General features: G+C 43.3%; 1 protein-coding gene across 2 annotated transcripts in view; it reads right to left on the bottom strand.

The window, feature by feature from the left end:
- The window catches only part of DICER1 (dicer 1, ribonuclease III), a 72,691-nt gene that overhangs the window by 5,684 nt on the left and 39,756 nt on the right, over positions 1–27,251 (bottom strand). Inside the window, exons 11-26 of one of the 2 annotated variants that reach the window (XM_040641480.1) lie at positions 25,383–25,515; positions 23,675–23,917; positions 22,943–23,097; positions 20,167–20,299; positions 19,342–19,417; positions 18,374–18,513; positions 16,482–16,661; positions 16,030–16,243; positions 15,673–15,826; positions 14,579–14,761; positions 14,226–14,331; positions 13,661–13,836; positions 11,966–12,749; positions 8,003–8,158; positions 4,025–4,913; positions 1,981–2,249 (exon numbers count right to left, since the gene is read on the bottom strand). In XM_040641480.1, the coding sequence (XP_040497414.1) occupies positions 1,981–2,249; positions 4,025–4,913; positions 8,003–8,158; positions 11,966–12,749; positions 13,661–13,836; positions 14,226–14,331; positions 14,579–14,761; positions 15,673–15,826; positions 16,030–16,243; positions 16,482–16,661; positions 18,374–18,513; positions 19,342–19,417; positions 20,167–20,299; positions 22,943–23,097; positions 23,675–23,917; positions 25,383–25,515 (3,991 nt within the window). The remainder of the gene's footprint in view (positions 1–1,980; positions 2,250–4,024; positions 4,914–8,002; positions 8,159–11,965; positions 12,750–13,660; positions 13,837–14,225; positions 14,332–14,578; positions 14,762–15,672; positions 15,827–16,029; positions 16,244–16,481; positions 16,662–18,373; positions 18,514–19,341; positions 19,418–20,166; positions 20,300–22,942; positions 23,098–23,674; positions 23,918–25,382; positions 25,516–27,251) is intronic. The other variant, XM_040641481.1, reaches the window with a different exon arrangement.

Here is a 27,251-nt window from a genome sequence, read left to right as displayed (position 1 = left end):
ATTCTACTCGACGACAGATGCCTCCGAGTTCCCTTTTTATTAAACAACTTGATACACACTGACTATAAGAGAGAACCTGACACACAAGAGGTACTCAAACTAATGTAACGAAAAACTTAGATATGTAGCAAATGCCTTTTAAAAGTTCCTAATTCTTTGATGCAACAATCCCGTCTCTAGGAATTTATCTTAAGGAGATACTGGATAGATTTACTGTACCCATGCTTATTAAAAGCCCTAAGTAAAAACAATGTAAATATCTAGCCGCAAAGGACTGTTTAAACACATTCCATTACAGGTATATATTGACAGCGTGCGGCCACTGAAAGTCAAAAGGCCAACTGATACACAGAAAGTTGTCCTCAACACAGCAGGTGAAAAACACACATGACGGTATATTCTGCATAATGAAATTCCATTTTATGTGTTATGTACGCTCATGTTTCTCTACATTAGCAATAAACCACCACAAATGTTCATTTTGGTTATTTCTAAGGTAGCATATTTGCAGAACTTTAATTTTCTTTTTGCTTATTTGTATGTTCTAAAACAAACACAAATTACCTGTGAAAAAGAAAAAAAAAAAAGAGAAGGGGGCATTTGGGTTTTTTTTTAAGCATTTCTAAATGGATCGTTCAGCCGCACAGAGCTCTATATCAAACACGTGTAGTGCTGGCTACCGGGAAAAAGATACTTCTTGTTTGTACATCACAGTTTTAAAGTAGAGAGGAATTTTAAAACTTATCAAATTTAATTCTCTCCTTTCACAGATGAAGAAACTGAGGCCCAGAGAGGTGGAGAGACTTGCTTAAGATTCACCAGGAAGTTAGAAAAGCCAGACCACTGACATTTCCAATCAGTTTTTGTAACTTCTGTTTATATAAACAAAGGAAGCAAAAGAATGAACAAAAATTAACAGAACCAGCATGTCCCACCGTTATCAAAAGAGAACTTAAATCTAATTTTAACTAATTCCTCAAATTCTAAGCTTAAACACTTCTAAAGAACAAGACCAGAACTCATACGAGTACGCAGGAGATAGTTCTAGTTCCTAGTCCCACTGCTAGCTGTGCTCCGACGCCGACCTCCGTCCGACGCCTCGGAGGAGTGTGCACCGGGGGAAGCGGATCCTCCTTCGACACCTGTGCAGTACCGTTTACAGGGTGGGCTGCTTCGCCTCACAGCTATGCCTCAAACGCCTCTCACAGCAAGTCAAGGAAATGCACTAGTCCCCAGCCACGGTTCGGTGCAATTTTTAAAAAAGGGAAGGTACAAATTAAACAAAGAGCGATTAAAACGGCCACCAGATTTGAGAACAAATTCCCTGACTCCTTAGAAGACATCTCCACAAGTAAGGGAAACAAGGGAATCCGAACGGGGAGAACGGGACCGAGGGTGCTCTCCGGGACACAGGTATGCAGATGGATGGCAGCGAAGGACGAGAGGTGAGTGGAAAGATCTAAGTGAAATTCTCTGCTACAAAACTCCAAAATAGCTCACAAACACATTAAAATTAGCTCCATCACCAAAGAACCTCTGGCTGAACTTATGACAGAAGCCTCTCAAATTTCAATGGTTAAAATTTTAGAAAGTTGGTTTTAAATGAGATTTTATTTTCAAGTAGAAGCAGAAAATACATTTGTGAGGCTTACCTGAGATCATATCAGCGAATGTTTTCTGACCCATTTCAACAGAAAGAAAGGCAGAACAAACCGCAGGGAGCCCTCACTAAGGTTCAAGCGCCCCCGGGGGCCGGGCCAGGCAGGACTTCTCTGGCCGCCGATCAGGAGTCGTGGGGGAACAGAAAAGAGCCCACAACCCCTGGCCCCCACTCGCCCCGGGAAGGGCCGCAGGCACCCTCCGGGGGCAGTCAAGTTTTTAAAGGGCCCGACCTGGAGAGCACCACCGTCCCTCCGCCCCAGCACGGAGGAAAAGCGGCAGGACCCCCGTGCACCGGCCGTGGTCTCCTGCAGCACTCACCTCGGAGTCCATGCCCTGCATCTCGTTCTTCTCCAGCTGGAACTGCACGAAGTCGTCGATGACGTGGAAGAGCTCAGGGGAGACGGCTTTGAAGTACTTGTGGTAGTCGTACTTGACCGCCAGCGACGCGAAGATGGTGTTGTTGACCAGCGCGGACCGCAGGTCGGTCAGGACGCCCGGGGAGTGCTGCCGCGGGTCTTCGTAAAGGTGCTTGGTTATGAGGTAGTCCAAAATCGCATCTCCCAGGAACTCCAGGCGCTGGTAACAATCTGCGGGCGGCCCAGGGCGCAGGCGTCAGCTCGCGCAAAACCCGCTCCCCCCACACAGCAACCCACCGTGGGGTCCGGCCCCAGACCCACTGCCGAGAATGGTGCTGGGCTTCGTTCTCGTGTATATTCTTCAATGACAAACCATGTGACATGTCACACTTACTAAGGCCTCTGCAAATTCAATTTGAATAGCAAATTAAGCCTATTTCTTATGTATAAACTGGGGTCATAAAAGCCTTTGGTGGCCCAAAGGCTACTGCTCCTGCAGACCAGACACTGGCCGGGGGGTCTCATCAGGTCAGACCCTTCCCTCCAGCACAGTGCTGGCCAAGCAGGTGCTGGGCACCGTCGAAGCCACAGCCTCGCTCACATGCCGGCGGTCAGGGGCCAGACGCTGCACACGCACCCCGCCCTCTGCCCCCCCACAGCCCATGCACCCCATGCTCTGGCCCCATGCACCCCATGCACTCCAGGCTCTGGCCCTACACTCTGCCCCCCCCCGCAGCCCATTGCACCCCGCGCTCTGCCCTCACGCACGGCCCCCATGCTCTGCCGCTGCCTCTGCGTGTCACCTCGCCCCCGCTAGGGAGTATGCGCTGGGGCCACCCTGGGTCACCACTCCTGGGTCACAGCTGCCACCCGCCCAGGAAGTACGAGAAAACTCTCTTCTTCCCCTGAGTGAGAACTGTTGAACTGGACACGAACAAGGGCCTGAGAAAGGAGGTTGTGGCTGTGCGCAAAGACCTGAGCCCGCACGGGTCGGCTGCGCACGGGGGAGAAGGCGCCCGTGCGGGCCAGCGCCCCATCTCCTCACCGTGCCGAGCAGAGCCCATTCAGGCCAGGAGGCTGGCGCAGGGACGGCCCAAGTGGTGCGTCCCGGACGCCCAGAGCTCCGAGGCAGGGGCCTCACTCGGCAGAGAGCAGGAACCATGCCTCGCGGCTTCTCCGCAAAGACAAACAGCGCTCCGGGCTGCCAGCCCTTCTAGTCCAGAGCCGGATCGGTTTTCACTTTTCGGTTTTACACTCTTCTGATCATCTTAACCTTTCTCGTTTTTCTTATACAAACTTTATACTCTGCTGTGGTATTCTAGACTCCAGCACTTATTCTTCCTCTGATAGAGAAAAAAGTACACAGGCTTTTCACAAGCTGAAGCTGACTCCAGTTCCAGGCGCCTCACCTCCCTTCTCATCTCACGGACTGGCCGCCACTCCGTAAAGGAGGAGAAGACCTTGGAGCACGAAACCAAGTGGAAGAGGGCAGCAGCGTCAGAGCAAGGGCACCGAAACCTCCCCCGAAGAAGTTTCTTTAAGCCCACTCAGATTTAAAACGACCTTAAGAGACGGGCCTTTCTGTTCGGGAAGAACGATAAAAGGCCGTGGAGATACATCCAGAATATGCGAAGTCAAGAACCACAAACAGTGCTAAACGGACATCAGAAAGACACCGGGGGAGGACAAAAATGGGAAAAACACAACAAAACAGGGAGGCCCCAATGTCCCCAGCTGCGCAGCCCATGAGATGACCTCTCTGCGAGTAGGTAAGGTGGCCGCTGCCAGCTCTCAGCGGCGAGGAGCCGTGCGTGCTCCCAGAAGGAGGAAGGAAATAAAGCTGCCTTCTTTTTCCTTTTGCTCCCTCCCTCCACCGTGCATATTAACCACCAACTCTAGACATGCACAGGTCGCTTTTTTTTTTTTTTAACAAGGCAAGAATAGCGCAGTTAACAAACACGAGCTCGCAGTGTCAGAGCAGCGGAGTTCGGTGTGGGGCTCCTTACCAGTAATGGTGTTGTAGTGGTAGGACGCGTGGGTAAAAGCCTGTAGCAGGTACGCCTTATTCTTGAATCTGTAGTTGATTTTCTTTTCGAAATTCTCAAAACCCGATATAAGGTGATTCAGTGTTTTATCTGCGTCTGGATGATCAAACATACATCTTGGTGGAATCTTCAAACAACCGTACTCCAAGTCCTTCAACACGGAGGAGCGCGAGCCGGCCGCAGAGGCAGGAGCACGGCTCCCTGAAAGGTTCTTTTGTTGGCTGCTGAAATTCTCCCTAGCAGGGCACACGGCCTTTTCCCGGTCAGTCCTTTTGATCACCGGGAGCACCTTGAGCCCCAGCGAGCAGAGGAAAAGCTGCGCAGCCCTCTCGCCGCAGCTGGTTAGATAGCAGCCCAGCAGGGCCTCCACGCAGTCGGCTATGCTCTTGTCCGCGATGCACTGCTCCGTGTGCAAGTCGTAGGAAATGGACTGCTTCCCTGTGTCAACACCACAGTTTTCCTCGGATGGATTCCAGAACCCCACCACAAAGTCATCCTCTTCAACAGCTTTGCTAGGATCCAGATAGCACATTGCATCCCAAGAGCTATAGTCAAAATCCTCAAAATCTGATGAGAATGGCATACTACCTAACGGGGATTTTTTGGGCATTTTCCATTCGTATGCAGAATCAGTGGTTGAAAAAGGAGAAAGAGAAATTTTCTTTACAAACGCTCCTGACCCCATTAACATGTTATCTATAAATTTGATATGTTCCTGATCATACTCCAGGAAATCGTCTTCGTCGTCGGCGTCCTCCTTCGGAGCCCTCCACGTCAGCTCCTCCTCCTCCTCGTCGTCCTCCTCAAAGTCCTCGTCCAGCTTGCCATTAGCCAACATGCAGTCTTTTGTCTGAAACGAGGAGGAATGGGGAAGGAGGGGAGACATAGCTGCTGCTCTTAAAAGGGTTTGAAACTCAATAAAAGCAAGGGTTATGGATAATTTCAAATGACAACCACAAATACTAAAAGGCAACTTTAAAATCATGGCCATTTGTTTTCAATTAACATAAAATAAGTTATTTAATCATATAAACAAAGTAAAACATGTTCTTTGAATGTTCATTTTCTAAGTTATAAAATGACCTTTATCCAGTATGAAGCTTTAAGTTAAGGATTTTGAACATGGATATAAAGTTAAAATTAATGTCCACGAGGCAAAACTTTAGCTAAGAAGTCTTACTCCAGCAGACACACAATGAAAGCACTCACATGCCAGTCACAGAGATCTTCAATTTGGCTGACAAAGTTTTAAAACACTTCAAAAAGATTTTCAAATTAATAAAAGTAAATTCCAGATGCAGAAAAGCATCATCTGTGCAATAAAGAGTATAAATAGGGAAAAAGATAAATTACCTTAAAAATCTGTAGAATATTAAAAATAGGCAATAGGGTTTCATGCTATAAAGGTTTTGTCCCCATTTCCACTTCAAATCAAAGTACATTTGCTACAATGTAAAACTAGATTGCTCTGCTTGAAAACTAAAAGTGATCACTGAACTAAGCTACGAATCTGGGAAATTATGCTTTCCCCTCCACTATGCTACAGTAATCAGAGGAACAGATTATAGCATAACTGACAAAAATAGAAGAAAATTTAGACTAACATGAAACACAACAATCCAATTTCTGTCAGAAGATCTTTGCTAATTCCAATTTCTTTGGCAAAAGCTTATTTGTGAATGACAACCTTAATAATGGGCTAGGATTCAGTAATGATGTAACTTTTTTGCAATGCGAAAAGATGCCAAATTTCTGTTGCGCAAGAAATAAAAAACTAAAAAATAAAAAAATAAAAAAGACTTGACTTTGGGGGGGAAAAGACAGGAGGGTGTGCTTCAATTCTGATAGTGACAACTTTCCAGAGATTTCCTGACAAAAAAGTTTTCAAACTTGGTCAAGTATTTTTTAAATACTGCAATACTTCATGTTAAGCCAGACTCGAAAGTCATAGTGTATTTGTTTGAAAGTAAAGAAGAGCAGTGAACCAGGCCATGTATCTACAACTACGGACCTTTATGGATTTGTGTGGGTTTATGAAAAAAGGTTTATAAAACTTTTCCAAGAATGTGGAAGAACGTGAAATGAGACTATAGTGGCAGATCTCTAGGAACTATTTCCTGTTAAAAACCCTACACCTTCCCAAGGTAACATGAGATGTTTTGGACTACTGTTTGGTCCTTAACATTAAAAAAGGGAAACTGCAACTTAAAAAAAAGAAAAAATCAGAGTGAATAATTTTTTAATTAAAAAAAATCCTTACACATCTTTAGTAAGATGCTACCATAGTCTAAAATTGGCAGGATACACACACACACACACACACTCTCACGAGTAGGTTTTATCACAGATAAGCTATGTGATCTTGGACAAAGTTCTTTAATGCCTCTGGGTTTCAGTTTTTCTATCTGCAAAATAGCAGGACTCTACCTCACTAAATGGTTCCTGAGAACACTTCACGCTCCTAAAAAAAAACCAAAAAAACACTGCCATAAAACTCTTTTCTCCTAACGTTCAAATCAACTTTCTACCTGAGTTACTACCACTTCGGCATTCGTATGCAAAGTTTCTCTGAAACCTATCTGCTGAGGAGCGAGGCGGGCAGAACAGGAACGTAGGCACACCCTCTTTCCGGTATCAGGGCCTATTTCAATAAGTATAAACCACTATGTGAAAATATGAATGGTATGTTTAATGTAGTCCCCAAAACCAAAGTGCCACGTCATCTGAAATGTTAAGGAAAACAAGAAATTTCTGTTGTATTTTTAAAAATTCTTTTTTAATCAAAAGGACTTGTCATGTCACTTTTATGCTAATTTTTTAAAAAGCCAATTATATTATGGAACTAAAAGGCAGAATAATTATTACTGGAATGTTTTTCATAGATATGCAGTATTTTTTCTAACGTTCTCAAAATCTATACATTGTCCTCTAAGGTTACCTATGTCTAAGTTAATAGCAAATGTAATTCTTGTAACCCAGCCTGCATTAAAATATTCTCTTAATGATTTTCTGGAGAAGTTCAATTTCTGTAAAACATCGAATACTGCATGAGTTAAAAATTTACTCCAGAAAGTGGTAAAAATCAAAATCGGGGCACAGAGTGATGGACCTGGGAAAACTTGAGACGGAGAACCAGCATAGACGTGTCAGGAAGAGGACACGGAAGCCTGCCTACTTTGAAAGCATGACCTGCGAAAAGAAACCATATTCTCACTGTTGGCCTGAGGTAGAAATTAAGTAACACTGATCCAGTCTCTCATTAATGCAAAATAAACGGCTGTGAAATGAAAGTGGCCGAGAGATCGCCTTCAGCTGTGAGAGAGAGGCGCCCACCTCCAGACAGATGGCTTTTCCAGCTCTGAGGCCCTCCGAGGTGCCCTCTGGTGGCCTTCAAGACAGACAAAATGAAGCCGCTGCAGCTAGTATCTGGCCTGAAGCCATCGGCCAGATTTAAACTATTTCCAGAAAACTATAACCTTTATGACTTTTTTTTTTAAGGTCACTAGAGAAGGCCAAGTCCTAACCGAAAAAACCCTGACCTGCAAAGCAAGGCCTTAGTGAAATTAATTCTTTCATAGACTGGAGATCATAGTTCATTGAAAAGTCATTGAACAGAGCTAAGGATCGAGGGAGCGTGAACTGTTACACATAATAGTAAAATGAAAAGTTATGGAGTTTTGCTTTCCCCCCCCCCTTTTTTGGGTCACGACATCAGATATACATCTGCCTCTGAAAAAAAGATGACAGAATTGACCCCCATCAAAATTAAGCACCATTTCTAAATTCAATGAAGAGAGACAGTCTAGGTAAAGGAATTATTTCAATATACCAAATACCTACTCTATTATAAATAAACCATGGAAAGGAAACACAAAAATTAATAACACAAAATTCTCCCATTCACCAAAAAACAAATGCTTCCAGTTACTAAAAACTTACCATTTCATCTTTTTCCCACTTATCTGTGTTACTTTTGTCTTGGTTTACTACATAACCAGGAGGAAGCCAATTCACAGGGGGATCAAATATTGATACCACCATGCGGCTGGGCAGTCCCTTCTTTTTTCCAAGCCGATACAGATTACAGTTGCTGACCTTTAGCAGAAAAAATTTATAAGATACTCATCTGCAAATGACCACTGCTGGAATTCATACCAGGCAAATAAACATATTTTTAGCTAAATGTTCTCCATATTACTACAACTGGTCATCAATTATTCATGACAGCAAATATTATATTCCCATATGGTCTATATCCTTGAGTGTAGTTCAATGAGAATTTCTGATTTTAAAAGGAGATCAGAAAAAACTGATATGCAAATTCCTTATAAAGTCAGAACAAACAGTTCGTACAATTTCAAACTTTTGAAAACACAACCTGATGATATCAAATGCAAACTGCCAACTGGGACGATCAGAATAGGAAAGAACCCACACAAAAAATCTAAGACGCCACAATATTCTCAATGAAATAAATGGGGGGAAATGCCACAAACTCTAGCTATAAAGTGGAAATTGGCACTGAACAGAGCTAAAAGAATTTCATACTCCTAGAATCTAAGCCACAAATACAATTTTAATTGTAATGTTTTCTCAAATATCATTCCTTTGTTTTGGATGGCATTTCAAGATATTTTTGTTCAACCATTTTAAAACAGAGCAAAAGGTAATAACTCCATGTTTATTCACATCAATAAAATGGCTTCACTGTTTACCTTCTCGTCTGTTTTTCCTAAGGACTCCGTGTCCTCCGGAACTCACTCAAATCATAATGTTTCTAACCAGAAATGTCTAGTAAAAACTTGGAAACCAGGATCTAGCAGTGTCAATCTCATTTTCATTTTTTTTTTTAAAGATTTTATTTATTTATTTGACAGAGATAGAGACAGCCAGCGAGAGAGGGAACACAAGCAGGGGGAGTGGGAGAGGGAGAGCAGGTTCCCAGCAGAGGAGCCTGATGTGGGGCTCGATCCCATAATGCTGGGATCACACCCTGAGCCAAAGGCAGATGCTTAACCGCTGTGCCACCCAGGCGCCCCTCATTTTCATTTTCTGTAAACTGGGTTCCTTTTTATGGAAGTACTTCATGAGCCCCTTTTCCGGGGAACTCGGTACCACTGAACAGGTACCCACCCGGGGAGAGGCACCTGGCCGGCCATCCCTGAGAGAACACTGTCAGCAAGACTGAGGAGCAGTCCCTGCGGACAACACAGCTGGGAGGGACAGGTGTCTAGTCGCGGCACTGCGTGCAGCATACGCTGTCGGAAATGGCACAGCTTAGATCAATGCTAGTATCCCTGTGCCTATGAGGAGATCACAGCATCACCGCAGATGGCATCGAGAGGAGGAAGATGGCAATCGCATTCACAGTCGGACGGCACGGTGGGCAGGACGGGATGGAAAGAGCGAGCTCAGGGCTCCTGAGGTGCAACGTGGGCCCAGCAGAACTGGACACTCGGAAGCAGGGAGAGCACTGAGAGAGGAACAAAGTGGGTGTGCGTGTGCATGGAGCTCGTAGGAAGACCAGCGAGGGGCCAGGCCTGGTCAGCACACAGGACGTGTCCAGGGCGTGGGCACAGAGAAGGCTGTCTTTCAACACCGGGCTGAGGGAACAACGATTCCTACAGGACATACGGAGTCAAAGCTTTCCCGGCAGACAAACAGATGACATTTTTTAAATGTACACGAATTTCTTTCTTACGTAACAGAGTACTACTGCTTCCTACTCATCCTCAGTCTCTGACATTTTCTTCCTACAACCACCTTGTGGCAATCTCATTTGTTCTGACAGCTTTGATTATCACTCTTACGAAGACTATTCCCCAAACCAGATCTCAGTCCTAAATTCTCAGTTACCTGAACATTTCACTGAATATTCCACTTCATTTTCCAGGAGGTCTGAAAACGCTACACCTGACCCTGATTCCTACCTTTGTGCCTATGTCACCACGAGCACCACCATCGCCCCAACTTCTGCAGCTTACACACGGTCACCCCAGCATCCCAGGTTTCTCTGCCCCTAATCACACTGACAGGCAGCAAGAGGGGTGGTGAGTACAGGCTCGCACCTCCAACACCTCCCTGACTCTCTGGTCAGTTAGGTGACCTTACACGAACCAATTCTCTAAACCAATAAACTCTCTAAACTAATAAACTTTCCCCATCTGCAAAATGGGGCCACGTTATCTACCCCCCAGGGGCTCGCTGAGAAGCATAAATGAAGGCTGTGAAGTGCTCGGGGTAGTGTCTGGTGTTACAGAGTGACTTCGGAGGTAGGGGAGAGTGACATCGGAGGTAGGGGAGTTGTGATGGTGAAGAGCAAGGTCTCTAAAGCCAGACTATCTGGGCTCTGCCACGGAGTGCCATGTGACCTGGGGCAAGTGAGCGTCTCCTGCCCCAGTAACTTCATCTGTAAACTAGGGACACGCTAGGTATACGCAATTATAAATAAAATGACAAAATAAATGAAAGTATACACAACTAAATGAGGTGGCGGGAGTAGCGTCCGGCTGTGAGCCACAGCTCCTATTCCCTCTGCAATACTATCACCTCAGCCCTTTTTTCACTGCCACAACTCTCCAACTGTACCATTTTCCGCTTGCTTGAACTTCCTCGAAGGCCCAACTGATCGCTCAGCTTGGTTTGGTTTTGCTTTTCAACTCAGGCTGCGCTCTGCCACCAGAGCCATCGCCTGCAACTACCGGATCGTGAGCATGAAGAGACCCTTATGGGGGGGGGGCGCCCGGGGGCCTCAGTGGGTTGAGCGTCCAACTCTTGCTTTCAGCTCAGGTCATGATCTCAGGGTCATTGAGATCGAGCCCCGAGTTGGGCTCGGCGCTAGGCGTGGGGCCTGTGGGGATTCTCTCCCTCTGCCCCTCCCCCGCCGTGCTCCCCCCCCCCCAAAAAAAAAAAAGAGTCCCTGGTGCAAATTGTATCTTCGACATTCAAAGTAAGTGCAAACCCCTCCACCTAGCATTGAAGATCTTCCACAAGAGAGCTTCGCCCGCCTGCCTTTTTAACCTTTTCTCAGGTATTTCCACACTTCTGACGCCTGCCACAATCTATTCACCGGGTGCGGACACGCTCTGCCATTCGTTCACTGTGTTTATCCGCTATGAGCGCACCGCTTCCATTAACGCCTTCTGATCACAAGCCATATTCCTTCCTTCTGAGTGTTTAGGGCAATTAGCAGCTTTAGGAGTTATTTTCAAGAAGGTACATGTGGCTTGTGATACCTCTTTTAGCGTCATTTAAACATTCTAACTTTGTTGCTTTTCCTCCTTAAATCCTAATTCCGCACTGGTTTCAGAACACGCCCTCCCTTTGGGCTCTCAAGCGCCGCCTGCTCGGAGCTCCGGCATCACCCCTTTGACACTGCAGAGTCCCTGAGCTGGGGGAGTGCACCCTGCACCTTGACACTGCAGAGTCCCTGAGCTGGGGGGCTGCACCCTTTCCCTTGCTCACGCTCCAAAAGCTTGAAGATGAGCTCCTCCATGCAAGACCTGTGTTTTAGCCGCGTCTCTATGCGTCGTGTGCTAAGACAGCACTCTCCCAAGTAAATGTTAAACTGGATGAAATTAAAGCACGAGCCGCCCGAGTAACTACGCCACGTTATTTCTTTATACTCCCCTCAGGCTTCAGTAAGCACGCAATTCTCACAAACGGTCCTGGGAGAACTGAATTCCTACCAATAACTAAGGCACATACGGATCAGCTAACACCCACCCCAAACCTGAGTGGTGGTGCATCAGTGAAAAATAGATTTCGGTCAACCCCGGGGCGGGCTGCACCACAGGCCCTTAAACAATCCCTCATCCTCTAAAACCGTCCAACACCTGAGGCCACTCTTAGGCACACTGAATAGTTACTCGAACTGTTCCAGATAAAAACCGTCTCTCTTACCTTTTTGCTTCTCATATATGAAAGGCGGCCCTCGTGAGCATCAGGGTAAGTGCAAAATAGATACGTGGTGATGGCGTGCTTTAAAAAGGAGTCACCAAGCATTTCAAGCCGCTCCAGGTTAAATCCATCACTAGCATTGGAAAGGGTCAAAGCCTGCAGAATAAGTCCAGGATTGGGGCCGAGGGTCCTCGAGGAGTACCCGGGACACGGGCTCTGCTCAGAACCCGTCCTGTCCTTGAGCGCTCGAACAGCTTCGGTAGTACCAGGCGTCGTGGCTGTCATGGGACTTGCATCTGAGGTAGATTTGTTAGCATTTCCATCAAGGTATTTATTACTCAGTAGAGTACATTCATCGCTGGGCTTGGGCTGGTTCTCATAATTGTAGAAATTCTGAATGGGATATGAGGTAGTTGGTTGTACAGGTATTTCCTGCTTGTAGTAATTCAGCTGATTTCCTTGGCAAAAGTCTCTGTTAGCTAAATCGTAACTGCCATTGGCAAGATTTTTATTGTAAGAAAGACCATTAATGGCTGTAAGATCGGTTGAAACTTCAATTTGGAGCTTACCAGGTGACTCACTGAACAACGCTCTGCAGTTCACAGACATTTGGTCATGATTTTCTAGAGAGGAGGTCCTATTAGCACCTTGACGTGCAGCATTTTCAGGGACTACAATTGTGCTGTGCTTACAGTAATTATCATTGTCAGCTGAAGAGGAGTTAGCAATTGAGATGAAAGATTTGCTGTCAATAGATTTTTTCCACCCGAAGTCTAGGTTGGGGTATCTGCAAAGACATTTTCATGACTTCATCAGATCCTTCAGAAGGGCGAGGCTTAGAGCAAGAACAATGTGAATAAAATAAATAAAATAAAGATCCCTATAAATCAGCTCCCACTTCAGAAGAGAAACAAGTTCCCAAGGCAGAAATCAACAGTACTGGACTTCCGCAGCGTCGATCAGGGAGTGGGACATGGTTCACGAGGCTGCTTTCATCGGCTGCCCCACGGCAAGCACGGTGTGGTGGTGAGGTTTGGGGTTGGCCCCTGGGGCCTGTGTGGGCTAGAATCCCAGGCCCTCCAGCTAACCAGATGGTCATTTATGGAACCCCTCTGCGCCCTGGCTTCTCACACTTGGAAGAGGGGCTGACGACTCCTACTTCATAGGGGTGCCCTAAATGATTAAGCGACCTAATAAAAAAGGCTCCAGCATTTAAACCAGTGTTGGACACTACAGTAAGTACTCAACAAATGCAGTTGTGACTATTACTATTACATTATCACATTCCTTAATCCCTAGAGCCATTGTGGTCTTGACAACTGGACAACCAAAATTAATCAGAGAGGTTAAGCCAATCATTTCCTGAGGATGCAGCCACTCTCCTAGTGGGAAGAAAATGAAAAAGCCAAAGAACACATTGAGGCAATTGCCATTTAATATATATTTATAAAAGAGGAAGCAGCCTTAAAAGGTCAGCGTGGTTACAAAGAACTGTTTCCGTTTCACTGACTGCCCTCTGTGACTTTACAAGGACACAGGGGTCAAAGGATGCGTTTATTGCATGTATTAGACATCCGCGCTTCCTTTTTAACCTCTTAAGAATTATTTTATATAAAATTAAAACTTGAACTGAATTCAGTTCTTTTGCAAACAGGATTTCACGACCCATGTTCTTTCCGGCTGACAGCATAGGCGTACCTAAAATCCACGGGAAGGGATCGGACTCCCACGCCAGCATCGCTGGCCGTCTGGGCTCTTAGCTCCTCTGCAGTCAAAAGGCAGTGAAGGCGATAGAGTATACTAGGGAGACAGACTGCTTTTCTCCACAGTGACGCTGGAATCGGATGTATAGCACAGAGCTCTGGAACCAGTATCTTTGAAGGAGGAAAAATGTGGATAAATACAAAGCAAACACACAAAAGAAAAAAAAATCAAATTTCAGGCCCATTTCACTAATGGATAAAGACAATAATCATAAATACCAGTAAAAATTTAACTTTTAAAAATAATCCTTTAAGGCCAAATGGGATTTATCCTAGGATTTATAAGGATGAATTTTACCAATGGACGAAGTATAAAAGCAAACCTCTCATACTTCCAAAAAGGCATCCGAAAACAAGTTAACACACAGTATTACCTAAAACATAACAAAACCTAAGGGTTGGGAAACTTCCAAAAAATTCGTACGTCACTCAGTTCACTTGATAATATGAAAGCCAAACTTATCTTTCAAAATATTATCTAGTAACAATTAACACATTACCTGTTTATTCTGCAGACTTTCCCACTTGGCTTTTCTCTTTTCAGCACTGCTTAGAGGAAGAGCTTTCCCCTTCTGATTCAAATGGCGAGGTGTCAAAAGATTAAGTCTGTAAGAATTTCAAAATAATTTTATCAAACGGAAATTCAAATAGGTACATTCTTCACAGTGGTTCCACACCTTCAGTGTGCAGACTCCTTCCTGGGCCCCACCCTGGGCAGTTTCGCGTGCAAAGAGTCTCCTGATTTCAGAGAGTCTACAGGTGGGCAATGGGGACAGTGAACCCGTTAGTGTCTGCTGACCCTGTAAAGAATGCCTCGAGCAGAATTTCAGATGTCATTTCTGAAGCCCCTCACCTTGAAGATGTGTGGTCCACATCCAGCAGTGGCTGGTTGAGATTGGTCAGGTCAAGGTTGTACTTTGTTTTATAATATTCTGCGAAAGTTTCATACTCAGGGGAAGGAAATTTACTCAGCGGGGTGAGATCAGTGTACACATCAGCTACATAAAATCGATGAGGCTGATCGAAATTACGGTATCTAAAAAAGAAAAACAATACACTTAAAGACAACTATTCTCAACAAATGTTTTCCATATGAAAATGCAAATGATGATTTTAAAGCAAGTTCAAAGGTTAAAGATAAGTAGCACAAATAATTGAAAATTTCAATTCCAAATAATATATTTCAAGTGGGTGTAAGACAAAAAGTACATTTATATTAAGTGAAAACGATTCTCGACTATTAGCCGCATTCTAAATAACCGTGCTTTGCTAACACCTCAACGCTAACAGCACTTTATATATCTCTGCATTTCACCAGTATGAACAGGGTAGAAAGCTTTCAGTGTCCCACCAACTAAGCAAGAACCCTGCATTACTAATAGGTATATGTGAAAGGCACCGGCCACATAAATACACTGAGGCACCCACCACTTCCGGGATTACTAGTTTGATGAGAGCTAACATTTAAAATATGGCCTCAACAAAGACGAAAAAAGAGAAAGACTGAATTATAGCCAGTACTCTACTTTTATGAAAAGTTCCTATAAATTTATTGCTCAAAAAATTTATCCCCTAAATTTTTATGAAATAAGGAAAAAAAGCATTCTGATTTACTACTTCATTGCACTTAATACAATTCATTACTCCTTATTAAAGGTTTAGGAAGCTATTATTTACAGTCCGACCCTTTAAGAGGGGATTAACAGGATGAAGATTTTAAGAAAGCCTTTCAACATCACTTAGGTGATCCGAGCTTCCCAAGGTAAAACCCCTCCACCAATAAGTGTTCCTTCCAAGTGTTGTTTCTTACAAGAGGAACTCAGGAAGAGACACCCCAACTTCCTACTAGGGACCTCAACGCCAGAGCCCACTGACGTTTCCACACGAACCAGTGAATCTCATGAAACAAAATACCACCAACCCTTTGCTTTCCACTTCAATACCCACCTTGGAATGATAACTGCATCCTGGTAATCTTCTAATTTAAAAACAAAGGGTGTTTCTTTTGAATACTTTGTACTGGGAATGCCTATGCGAGCTTCAGACTTCTCAATATCTTCCATGAATTTGAAGTCAATGTCCAAAGTGCTGGAGTCATTCACTTAGGGAAGGAAAAGACTCTTTAGCTGGTTAAAATGTACAACAGAGAAGATTCTCACCTAAGCCATATATTCATGTATGTGTCTAAGATAGAGCTGTCCCCAGTAAGGGAGTTCTCTAGCATCCACGACAAACTAACGGTGAGCAAACGTCCCTTTTCTGAGCTACTATCAGTGGACACTTTAGAGTCTGGGCCCTTCTTACCAACATTAAGAGGTAGAACACAGTATGCTGAATCAGCGTCTGTGGGTTTAAATTCTAGTGCAGGTTTCTCAAGCCGAAGAATATGTGAGAATATATACTGGTGAAGTCTTGTAATCAACTCAAGCATTTGCAGAGACAACGTGAAACCAGACTTCTTCAACTCAATGGATATGGTCACCTCTCCAGAGCGCGTGTACACAGGGAAGTGCGGGATCTTAGCAAAAAGACAGACAAAGCATCCCCAAAGTCAACAGGTATTTTATTCCGTTAGAAATATTTAACTTCAGAGGAGTAACGACGCTTTCAATCCAGGAAACAGAAGGGACACCTTGATTTTTAAATACTAAACATTCTGAGGTAACAAAAAATAGTTACTCATAAATAGCTGTTCCCTTAAACACAACAACTGCAACAACAAGGCATTTTTATCAGAGTCATAAGGAGCCGGCTACCTGAGGTATGGGTTTGGCTGTCAGTATTCCAAAGCATCTTGTGGTGTCCTCAGGGGGATAGAGCTTCCGCCTTCTAAAGTTGAGCTCATCGGGTAAGGGTGTCGTCAGAACCATTCCTATCACGTACAGGTAACAGGGCTGATCGGGTTTGGGGTAGCTATCCCTCAAACATTCCGGAATCTAGAATTGGAAAGAAAACCTAAGCATCGAGATCACGTGTAACAGCCTCTTTCCCAGATACCAGCAAGAAAACAAATTTCTTCCTAGCTTTACTAAAAGCTGATGAGAAAAAGGTAAGAAATACCCAGGAAGGGAGACTGAATTACTTAACCCCGCTGCAGAGCCAACACTTCTCAGGTCTGGGCTGCAAGGTGGCCCGCGGTCACCTACCTCATGCTGCACTGCTGACGAGAAAACTAACACCAAAATTATATGAAACAATCAAACCCCGTAGGGTCTCGTCTTGAAACACTATTCATTTATTTCTTTTGATTAGAGAACTCTTTTCCTTCTCGATTTTTAGTCTTTTAACACTGCAGAGTATCAGAAAACAAATGCAAAATTTCAGAAGTCCTACGTGATTGTATAAAGATAACCTGGATTAACTTCTGATACACTGCGGCGTCCTGCAGACCTTCTCCTGCGTATAAATGTAGATAAACATATACACGTGTGTGTTTTTTCCATTACGTATGGAATGGTACAACGAAGACTGCTGTCACCTGATTTTTCTCTCCAGTTACTACAATGAGAATATCTTTCTTGTCTGTATCATTTTTAATGGTTATCTAATCATATGGGTAAACCATAATTTAATGAATCTGAGACTGTTTCTAAACTTTCAATATTCATACAACCCCATGCAGGAGAGTCGTGCAGTTTCTGAGCCACAGGGACATTAATGATTGCATCTGTAGTTAAAAGGCATAGAAAAGCTGGCTAGGAGATGGTTACAGTAACAGAATATCAGATAATCCAAAATGTATTTGTTAATTAAAACACTTATTATTAATGATGACTTCTGCCCTACGAAACAAGTCTGGTGGTCTTTGGGGTAAATGTGAGAGGAGGAAGGGTGGGAAACAAGCATTTCAGGGAACGGGCCACAGTCATAATTTTTAAACGAACGACATGATTTTGAATCTTGAAAATGCTCAAGTGAAACTGAGTGAAAACTTTTTTAAAAGTAGAAACTCAATGCAACTGCGAAAATGAAACAAAAGAACCGCACTTTTAGGCTAAGATGAAAATACACAGCAAAATTTTTGCTTTTGTTTGAGATTCTTATGGGGGACAAATACGAGCAAATATTTTTAAAATGAGTCCTTCAACCTGGTAGGGCTCTAACTAGAAATCCGACTCGGGGACGTCGTAGTGCACGAATCCTGCCAGGATGCGACACACGGAGCCAGACAGCATGCTGACAGGACGGGTCTGACTGCTGGCGGGCCACGGCCTAGCTCCGGACAAATCCTTGCCGTCACCGTCAGCCGGGCTGCCCACATGTGCAGTGGGCACCCTTTCGCTCGCCTATTTTATCATACAAATCCTCTTTTGTCTTAGCCCCGAGCATAAGGAAAGCAAAAATCTTACCACTAAAGTGAATGAAGCAAAAAAAAATAGACTCATTCTAGATAGAATGTGACAAGGGTCCGCACTCCTTTTGAGAAGAAAAACGAAAGCAGCGTCCTTAGTGGGAAAGTGCACACAGAGCACGTGGGAAGGGGGGCTGGCTGATCGGAGAGAAGCGGTCATGGGAGGAAGTGAGCGGAGAGCCCAAGTGGGCCAGATTACAAGGTCTGGGAAGGCAAGCAGAGGAATGTGGATTTGATGTGGCAGGAAATAAAAAGTCAGAAAGGCTAGCTTTGTATTCGGTGCTAACCGATACTAACCGCTTTTGGGTAGCACTGTCTTCGCTTGGTGGAACCCGGCCTTCCTGGAACGCTGGTCTCCTCTTCATCATGTAAATCGAGCTCTTCTTCGTACTTAACAGTCTCTTTCCCAACTGGCATCAAATGGTCATCCAGTTCACCTAAGGAATGTAGACAGTGAACATAAACAATCCAGATGTTGCCTCTCTCATTCCTGAAGAGTCCAGAGCAGCAGTACGTTAGAAAGCACGGGAAGGGCAACCAAAGCTAAAGCCTCTATACTTTTCACATCACAAACTGATCGGACGTCATGCGTCAGGCAGTCGACTTTGGCGTCCACATATTCAGTGTGAGCAGGGCCACTAATTCTGTTCTACGACGCAAACGATGCGTCTACACAAGGCACAGCACGGGGACTGCAGCGCAGGGTACCGGGACAGCGCCGTACGCTGACGTCGGGGTGGGGGGGGGGCTGCACGTCTGGTGAGCAGAGTATCATGCAGACTCTGCGGGACACCGGAAACCACGGTACACTGTGTGTCAACTCTACTCCAATAAGGAAAGTTTCTTAAATAATACTGAAACAGAAAAGCAGCACATAACCATTGTTTTACAAAGTCTACGGAAAGGAAGACTTCTATTTAAAAAAATGGATGAATCTGTAAACCAATTTGAGAGCCTGACCCAGTGAAACACAAGTGTCTGTGATTCAGCAGTGACAGGAAGACCTCTCTGTATTGACGAGGGCTCAGTAAAGGGAGCAAACACACCGCAGCTGTTTGCAGTGACCTGCGGCGACTGGAGAGCTGGTCCGTGTCACAGGACCTTCGGGTTACATCAGATCTCCAGCCGTCTTCACCACCGCACAGCGAGAACAAAGTTCACAACGCCACAAAATCCTCAGGGACCTATCAAGTCCTTGATACCCTTTTGTTAGACAATGTTTTCAACTTTATTCTTATCTGCATGTGCTTTTCAAACATTCTTACCAATTTTGTGCAGTTTTTCACAGCAAATGAGAGCTACAACTCTTTCGGCCAATCGGACACAGCTCATTGGTGGACCCTGAAAGTAACAAAAAACATGTCCACTGTACGTGCGCATAGCTATCTATCATTAACACACAACATTTCTATGAAACCAGTATCTTTAAACCTGAATTTTATGAGAGCAAAGTGGTTTATTTTGAAAAATGCCAGCAAGTTTGCCAAAACCCTAATCTCCACAGTTGAAATAGCCATTTTTAAAAGTCCTGCCCAGCAAAACCTAGGTAACTTATAATGAAGATCTGACAATTTTAATGTATACAAATTTCAGTAAGATTTTAATGTAGCTTATTTTCACTAATCTACAAATAAGAAAAAAACAAAGATGTGTCAAAACGTGGCTGTAACATACACGTTAATAGCACTCACAAATTTTCATGTGCAACAGAAATTAGTCATCTTGGAATATCTCGGAATCAGTACTGGGACCAAGGACGGCAGTTACGCAAAGGCAGATTTTCGACTGAACAACAAAACAGCTAGAGAAGCCCAAATATATTTAATAAATAAATTCTGTCCCTGTAAGTGTCTAAGCCACAGCTGAATGTTGATATCAGTAAGATCCTAGAGGGAACTTCAGATTATCTACTCATACAGTCTACGGAAGGTCTGAACATGTAGTGGACCACAAAAGAGATTTATAAACCAATGCTTGAGAACAGATTTAAAGCTAAATTTCCCTATAACTTGGGCTGGCGTAGAGAAGCTGAAAAACAATCCATTAATGACATACTTTAAAAGCACAATCGGTTCTTTTTCTAAACTTACAACAATGGACGCTCGGAGAGGTGAGTTAATTGGCAGATAAAGAGTTGAATAAAATGTACCATCAGGCAACTCTCGGGTCCTACATTTAGGAGCTAGATGAGTAAACGGATCACTTGGTAATCTAGCACAGTATCTGTGAAGAAAAAGAAATTCTGATGCTAAATCTACACCTGAGAAAGGGAGGAAAAAAATCTGTATTGATATTCACAGCCTCAAGTTTAATTTCGCATGTCCCTCTTCCCCTCTACTGGACTGGTTTTTATACGTGAAGTTTGAGCTTCACCACTTTGAACTTTCAATAAGATGGAACAGTGTTGTCCCACAGAATCCTCTGCAATGATGTTCCGTGTCTACACTGCCACTGAGCCCTTGGAATGAGGTGAGGGAGCTAGGAAACTAATTTTTAAATCTTATTTACTTTTAATTAAAATTAAAACTTGAATTTAAGTAGATACATATGTCCTATGCGACCACAGAGTACAGAAAATACTGTTCAGAATCCACTAAGAGAACACGTCACCACTGTTTGTTCCTTACTAGCGTCTATGCAGCCACAAACTCTCAGGGCCCGTTCAAGGAAGGCATCAGAAGAGGCTGGAAGGACAGCCCAGTGCTGACACAACTGAAGGCATCAGAAGAAGACCACCCCCGCTCCCCCACCACATCCCCACAGCAGGAGAAGGTGCTAGCAATAGCAGGGCAGTGCAGAAGGCTAGCTTCAAGGGTACTGAGACTGAGCAAGGAGTGTGCTGGAACAGGAAGGTCATCAGTGGGGGCAGGACGCGCACAAGGAGGGCACTGGAATGAGCAGCCGCCCTGTAAGGTCAGGACCTGCGCAGTAAGGGCACCCAAACACAGTGGGAGCCCTGCAGAGAAGGAGACTGGCTACATTCAGGGACATTGGACATAAAAGTAACGATTCTGAGGACAACGGGAGTCCTATCTCACTATTTAAGAAGCCAGAAATAAAGACGAAAGAGAGGAAAGCTAGAATGAACCCTGTGGTGCGACAGTAAAAGTGAAGGGAAGACGACATAGGTAGTCAGACACAGAAATAAATAAAGCTGTATGTGAATACGCACACACACGCACACACACGTGTGCGCACACACACGCGTGCGCACACACACGCACACGCACACACACAAATGTAGCTTCTAGATCTGTCTAAGGAGGCTGGCAGCAGCAATACACCAGGGGCAATGAGCACACCCAGCGCTCAGCGCCCAGATTTTGGTTTCTAAACACCAGTCATTTGCCACTCCAAGAAACCAGAACCTTTTGGAGAAATAGCCAAGGCTGGGGCAGGGAAAATAGAAGTTGAGGCTAGTAATCTTAGTATGCCATAAAATAGGGAAGTGATCGAGAATAATGGTGACGTAAAAAGACAAGCTTGAAGGGGCTCCCATTGGCCAAATCTGACATAATTTTAACATCAAAATAATAAATGACAGTAGCCAGACTATAACCCATTGAATAAAACAGAACTCCATCAGTTCATACTATATACAAAAATAAAGAGAATAAGTGGAGAAAAGAGAAAAGCTCTTCGTTCCAGCAGAATGCCAACAAACAGAAAGAATAATAGAATTAGAAGATCACCTTTTTGCAGACACTACAGCAATAATCAATTAATGCAAGATATACCAATGGATACTCGAAGTAATGGGTGACACTGGGAAGAGGAATAAATGTTATACTGTCTCAAACTACCGCCTCATGAAATAACACACTCATTACAAATGGAGAAAAAGCAACTTGACAGCAGAGAAAGCTGGCAGACCTTTCGTAAGTGATCAGAGCCGCCACCACCACCACGAGTAAGAGCACAAACCAACATCAAGTGCACCCAGGAGGATGGATGAGAAGAAGTCGGCATCACTTCTGTGATACGTAGCCCCCAGTGCATAACCTGCAGCTAATTATCAGCAAATATCAGATAAAGCCAAACTGAGAGACAGACTACAAAATGATCGGCCTATAAATCTTCAAAAGTTGCAAGGTCATTCAGGTCAGGGAACGACAAGAATGGTTCCAGGTTGAAGGAGACTAGAGAGAGAGAAAAACTCATATAACCCTTGATCCTGGCTTGGAATCCTTTCACTACAAGAAAACATTCTCGTGAAACCTGAATGGGTCTCTGCAGGTGAGTTACGGGTAAATGGGAGTTCTCTGCAGTATTCCTGCCACATTTTAAAGTTTGAAATTATTTCAAAATAAAAAGTAAAAAAAAAAAAGAAAATCTTACATCAGTTGCTCCTTTATTTTGCCTCTGCACGAAATTTATCCTGACACACAATCTAGGTATGTATCTGCTTTTCTTCGGTCTTGGAAATGTTATTACCAATTCAGGACAAAGTAAATTAGAACATAATTTAAAAAGTGAGTTAATTTATCATAATCTTTTATCATAGCTAATGGAAAATTCAACATCCTTTAACATTCATGGCAAAAAACAACAGATTTCAGAATAAAAAAAAATTAGTGAGCACTACAAAATTATGTAAAATCTAATTAAAATAAGCATGCCTTAAGCCAGCCTTGCCAACAAAAACTAAACATTTATTGCTGCATAATACTGTTTTTGCCTTCTGATCAAAAAGAAGAACGAATGGAAAAAAGCAACTTCTTTTCTTTCTCCCATCAAAATAGTACAAGCCATAAACAGAAAGACTGGTGAATATTTGCAAAAGGTAAACACTACAATACTCACAGGTTTAGACTTAAATCTTGCAATACTCCTAGGTTTTTCCATGCAAGTGATTTCATATCATACCTATTGATGTGTCCAATGGCCGTGTTGATTGTGACTCGTGGACCACCATCATCGGGCCTCAACACGTATGGTGGGAACACATCGTCATCATCCACGACAGGTTCAACGTCAGGCTCTCCAGTGTCAACTGACTTGGAACACTTGTTTCTCAAGATCTGAACGTTGTAGAAACAGATTTTATGATGAGAACAGTATTTTCTTTGCCACATGTCAGGAATCTGCCTCTGTACCTACAGAAAAAGCTCTCCCTACACAAAACCGCTCTCTCTCCTAAACACACTTTACTACTCCAAGTCCCCTGATGCAGAAACTCCCTCTCAAAGCAGTCCCCCAGCTCCAATCATGTAGAGACACTTGCTATATGCGCACAAGATCTGCACGGTACCGTACCTACACGCACCCACACACCCACACACGTACGTGAGCATACATGCACACAGGGACTAAGTCATCACCCTCCAATCACTCCACAACTCGGACACTCAACTGTGACTACACTGTCCACACTAACAGGACATTTTCCACGCTTCTCCCCCCATAACCCACATGACCATTTTCACTGTGAGCTTTCAAACACTTTGTAAAATACTGCTGGCTCTGTAATTACTTGACTTTCTTATAATGTACACACTGGGCACCCCTGCTGAGACTGTTCTCCGCAAATAAAAAGCTGTTTATTTCTCTGCACATAAAATATAACTTAGAAATACCATATTGACTTTTGGACCTTACCTTTTCAATAGCTTTGTATGTTTTAAGGTCTTCTTCAAAACTTTTTATTTTGTCTGTATCTGCTAACATTATATAATTAGAGATCGGTGCCCTTGCTCTTCCCTTAGACTGAACATAGGATCGATACTCTGTGGGCAAATCAAATCGAACCACCAAGTTGCACTTTGGTATATCAACACCCTCTTCCACAATACTTGTTGCAATGAGGAGGTTGGTCTCATGTGCTCGAAATTTCCTAAGGACCTGAAAAAAATCCACCACGAAAAGCAATTCTAAGAAATTTCCAAAGGAACAGCATAGTACAAATAAGTGACAACTGTCATTTCTTTTTTTTTTTTTTTTTTTTTAAGATTTTATTTATTTATTTGTCAGAGAGAGAGAAAGCACAATCAGGGAGAGCTGCAGGCAGAGGCAGGCTCCCCGCTGAGCAAAGAGCCTGATGTGGGACTCGATCACAGAACCCTGGGATCATGACCTGAGCGGAAGGCAGATGCTTTACCGACTGAGCCACCCAGGAGTCCCACAACTGTCATTTCTGACACATACTCTGGATACACTAAATCTTTCAGCACAGGCTAAAGAAAATGACAACACTATATACAAAATTCAAGATGCGTGAACACATGGGCAAAGAGACTCTGATTTAATGACAGTTTTCAACTGAATAGGACTTAAAAAATCAAAGTGACTTTTTACCATACATAAGTATGTACAAACCACAGAAAGCCTTCGGGTTGAAGAGGCTGGCTTCTTCAATGGCCACAAAAGAATCTAACCAACAAAATGACCAAATGAATCCACTTCTGGAATCCTGCTGATACTCTGACCCTCCGTGGTAGTGTCTTATGTCTGTGAGACTGTGCCAACATCCCTCCAAAGACATCAAAACTCTTTTACTAAAAACCCTAAAATGCTTGTAACTTAAAAATTACAAGTAAGGCACTACTTATTTTCTGGCATCTTGGGACATTCGCAACTTAAGGAATCAGAACTACTGATTAAAATATTAAGTGAAAATTTTTTCATACTAAATTTAAAATAACATCATTTCTCAATCCAGGATAAGTAAAGTAAGCTGGCTTTTAAGCAGATCTATCACACTGGCTGGCTATTGGACTCCCCAAACTTGGAATAGTATCAAAAAGCTATAACATAGAAAATGAACTTCAACGTGACTTATTCTACCTTTAAGTTAAATAACAAACTTCAAATAAAAAGTTTTTGTTTGCCAGCCAGAACACTATATTAGGTTTCACATCTTTACAATGCTGTCTCCTGTATTAAAATCTTAAAATGCATGAAAAAAATTAAGCCAGAATCTTTAACATATTCAACCAAGGCAGGACTTTAAATGGAAAACAAAACACTTTCTAGGAAAAAAAATTCATTTTGTTGCTCAGTCATACGGAGTCAACAGGAGTTATGGTTATACATGGTTTATTTTTCTATGAAATGCCATCAGTCCAATAAAGGAAAATGAAAAGGTCAATGGCAATTAAGAGAAAATTGATTTACCAGACAGCTCTTCTAATTCTGAACATATGAATCACTATATAGCTACTTCATAGGAGACAGCTGGTCCATCTACGAGCAAATATTCTATATTACAAAAAAAATGCCGAGCAACTATGCAGAAAGGGAGTTCTATGAGCAGAGTTTATATATATTCTGAAAACTGTTATTGTACAATTATTTCAACTTAACTTACCTCTTCCTGTTTTCTGAATTCTGCTTCCATCTGTTTGTTCCGAGGCTGATTCTTTCCAATGCCATGTCCAGTTATAAAATTGCTGCTGATGTAAGCCAGCTCTGGATCTTGTTTGCCCGCTTCCTTTATCAATCTAAGAAAATTATATACATTTGGAGGTTAAGCATTGCTGAGTGAAAAAAATTTACACTTTTGTTTGTAAGGTCTCCCTGAAAATGGAAATACACGTATGTTTTGCCAATATACCTAACAAAATGGTCTTGGTGCTTTTTTTCAACTGGCTTAAACAGAAATCACTGCCACTCTTCCCCGTGTAGATCTGTGGACCAAACACTTTACAACACCAGATACAAGGCTGATTTATACTGACGAACAAAATGGTCCTGGTACTTCAAACTTTCTAATTTGGCTGTGATGATTTACTAGAAACATGGCCCGGTAGGGGACAGAGCTAGGCAGAGAGAAACACGGAATCCTCATAAGCCTTGGCTTCAGGCCAGGACCTATGATGAAAAAGCCACGCACACTTCTCTGAAAGCTCAGTGCACTTTCCCGCACGCGCACACAACTTGCGGTGGCCGTCCCGCCCTTGTCTCCACGGCCGGGCTTAGACACAGTGAGTACCAACACCAGATGCCAAGGGGCGAGTTTACAGCAAGGGAACCTTCTTCTCCTGCTACTCAGACGAAGAGAGCTCCTGCTGTGTGTGGAAAATAGCATGGTTATTTCTTTTAGTCTTACCCCAATACCCTTTTTATCATGGAAGCAGAGCTCTGGGGCAAGAAATGCCCATCTGCTGAGGAGCACCTCCATTCCCAACACTTCCCTGCCCCCAGGCCGCCGACCAGAGTTCTGCACTGCCCGGCAGCGCCAGAGTCCCCATCCCACCCTGTCAAGAAAGAGAGAGGCTTCCCAGCTCGTCCCTCTTCCTGCCTGTTCCTCTGTATTAATCCAGAACGCTAGTAACCTCAAGCTGGCCCTTCTAGCAAAGCAGTGGAAAAGAGCTACAAGGATGGGATCACATTACACGGGGACAGAAGGTTAACAGTTAGTGTTGCCATTACAGCTATTTTGGAAATATCCACATTCAAAAACTCAGCACACAGGATAAATGGTTCCACACCTGACATAAGTGATTCCAGATGGTTCTTCTGAAGTCATACACATAGTATAAATTCCTAATAGAAAATTGCGTTTTTAAGTCAAACCATTTTTTTTAAATACATGAAACAGACTAATATCAAAGAGCTGGAAGAAACCTTGAGTGGCCATCTAGAATATCTTCCTGCCTCCAAATCAGCCAAACACTTGCATGTCTAGGTTAGTTTAAGAGTCTGCTCTACATTCAAATACTTAAAATGTTCAGAATCAGGAACTTCCTTAATATGTTCCAAGCTTTGTTTAGTTATTAGAATAAACTTATGATGTCAGTAGCAGAAAGCAATGTTACACGCAAACAAATCGCACGCCCCAAAGTCTAAATTATGAAATTAATTATCTTTGAAATATGTACTGCCAAATGTTAGTTCACGTAAATAAGCATCGATGTGAGTGTAATAGAGGCTAAAAAAAGAATGCATTTCATGGCAGGCATTAGGCAAATTAATTAATTAGGCAAAGAATGTATTTTACTTTGCCAAAATGATCAGTCCAGCCCATTTCAGTTAACTAAGAAGCAGAAGCACTAAGAGTAAATGCATTTCTCCTTAACGAAACACACATCAATACTGCAGAGAACAGAAGAGAAAATACCCACATTAACAAACCAAATCTCTTATAAGCAGTAACTAAATGCTATATATCCATGCTGATGATGTTTAGAGAGAAAAATGTCTTTTTCCGATAAATTAAGGGTTGTCTAACCACATT

The sequence above is a fragment of the Ursus maritimus genome, unplaced genomic scaffold, assembly GCF_017311325.1.
Source record: "Ursus maritimus isolate PB19 unplaced genomic scaffold, ASM1731132v1 scaffold_25, whole genome shotgun sequence".
Lineage (NCBI taxonomy): Eukaryota > Metazoa > Chordata > Mammalia > Carnivora > Ursidae > Ursus > Ursus maritimus.
Note: the sequence above shows the minus strand (reverse complement) of the source record. Positions and strands in the feature narration are given on the sequence as shown.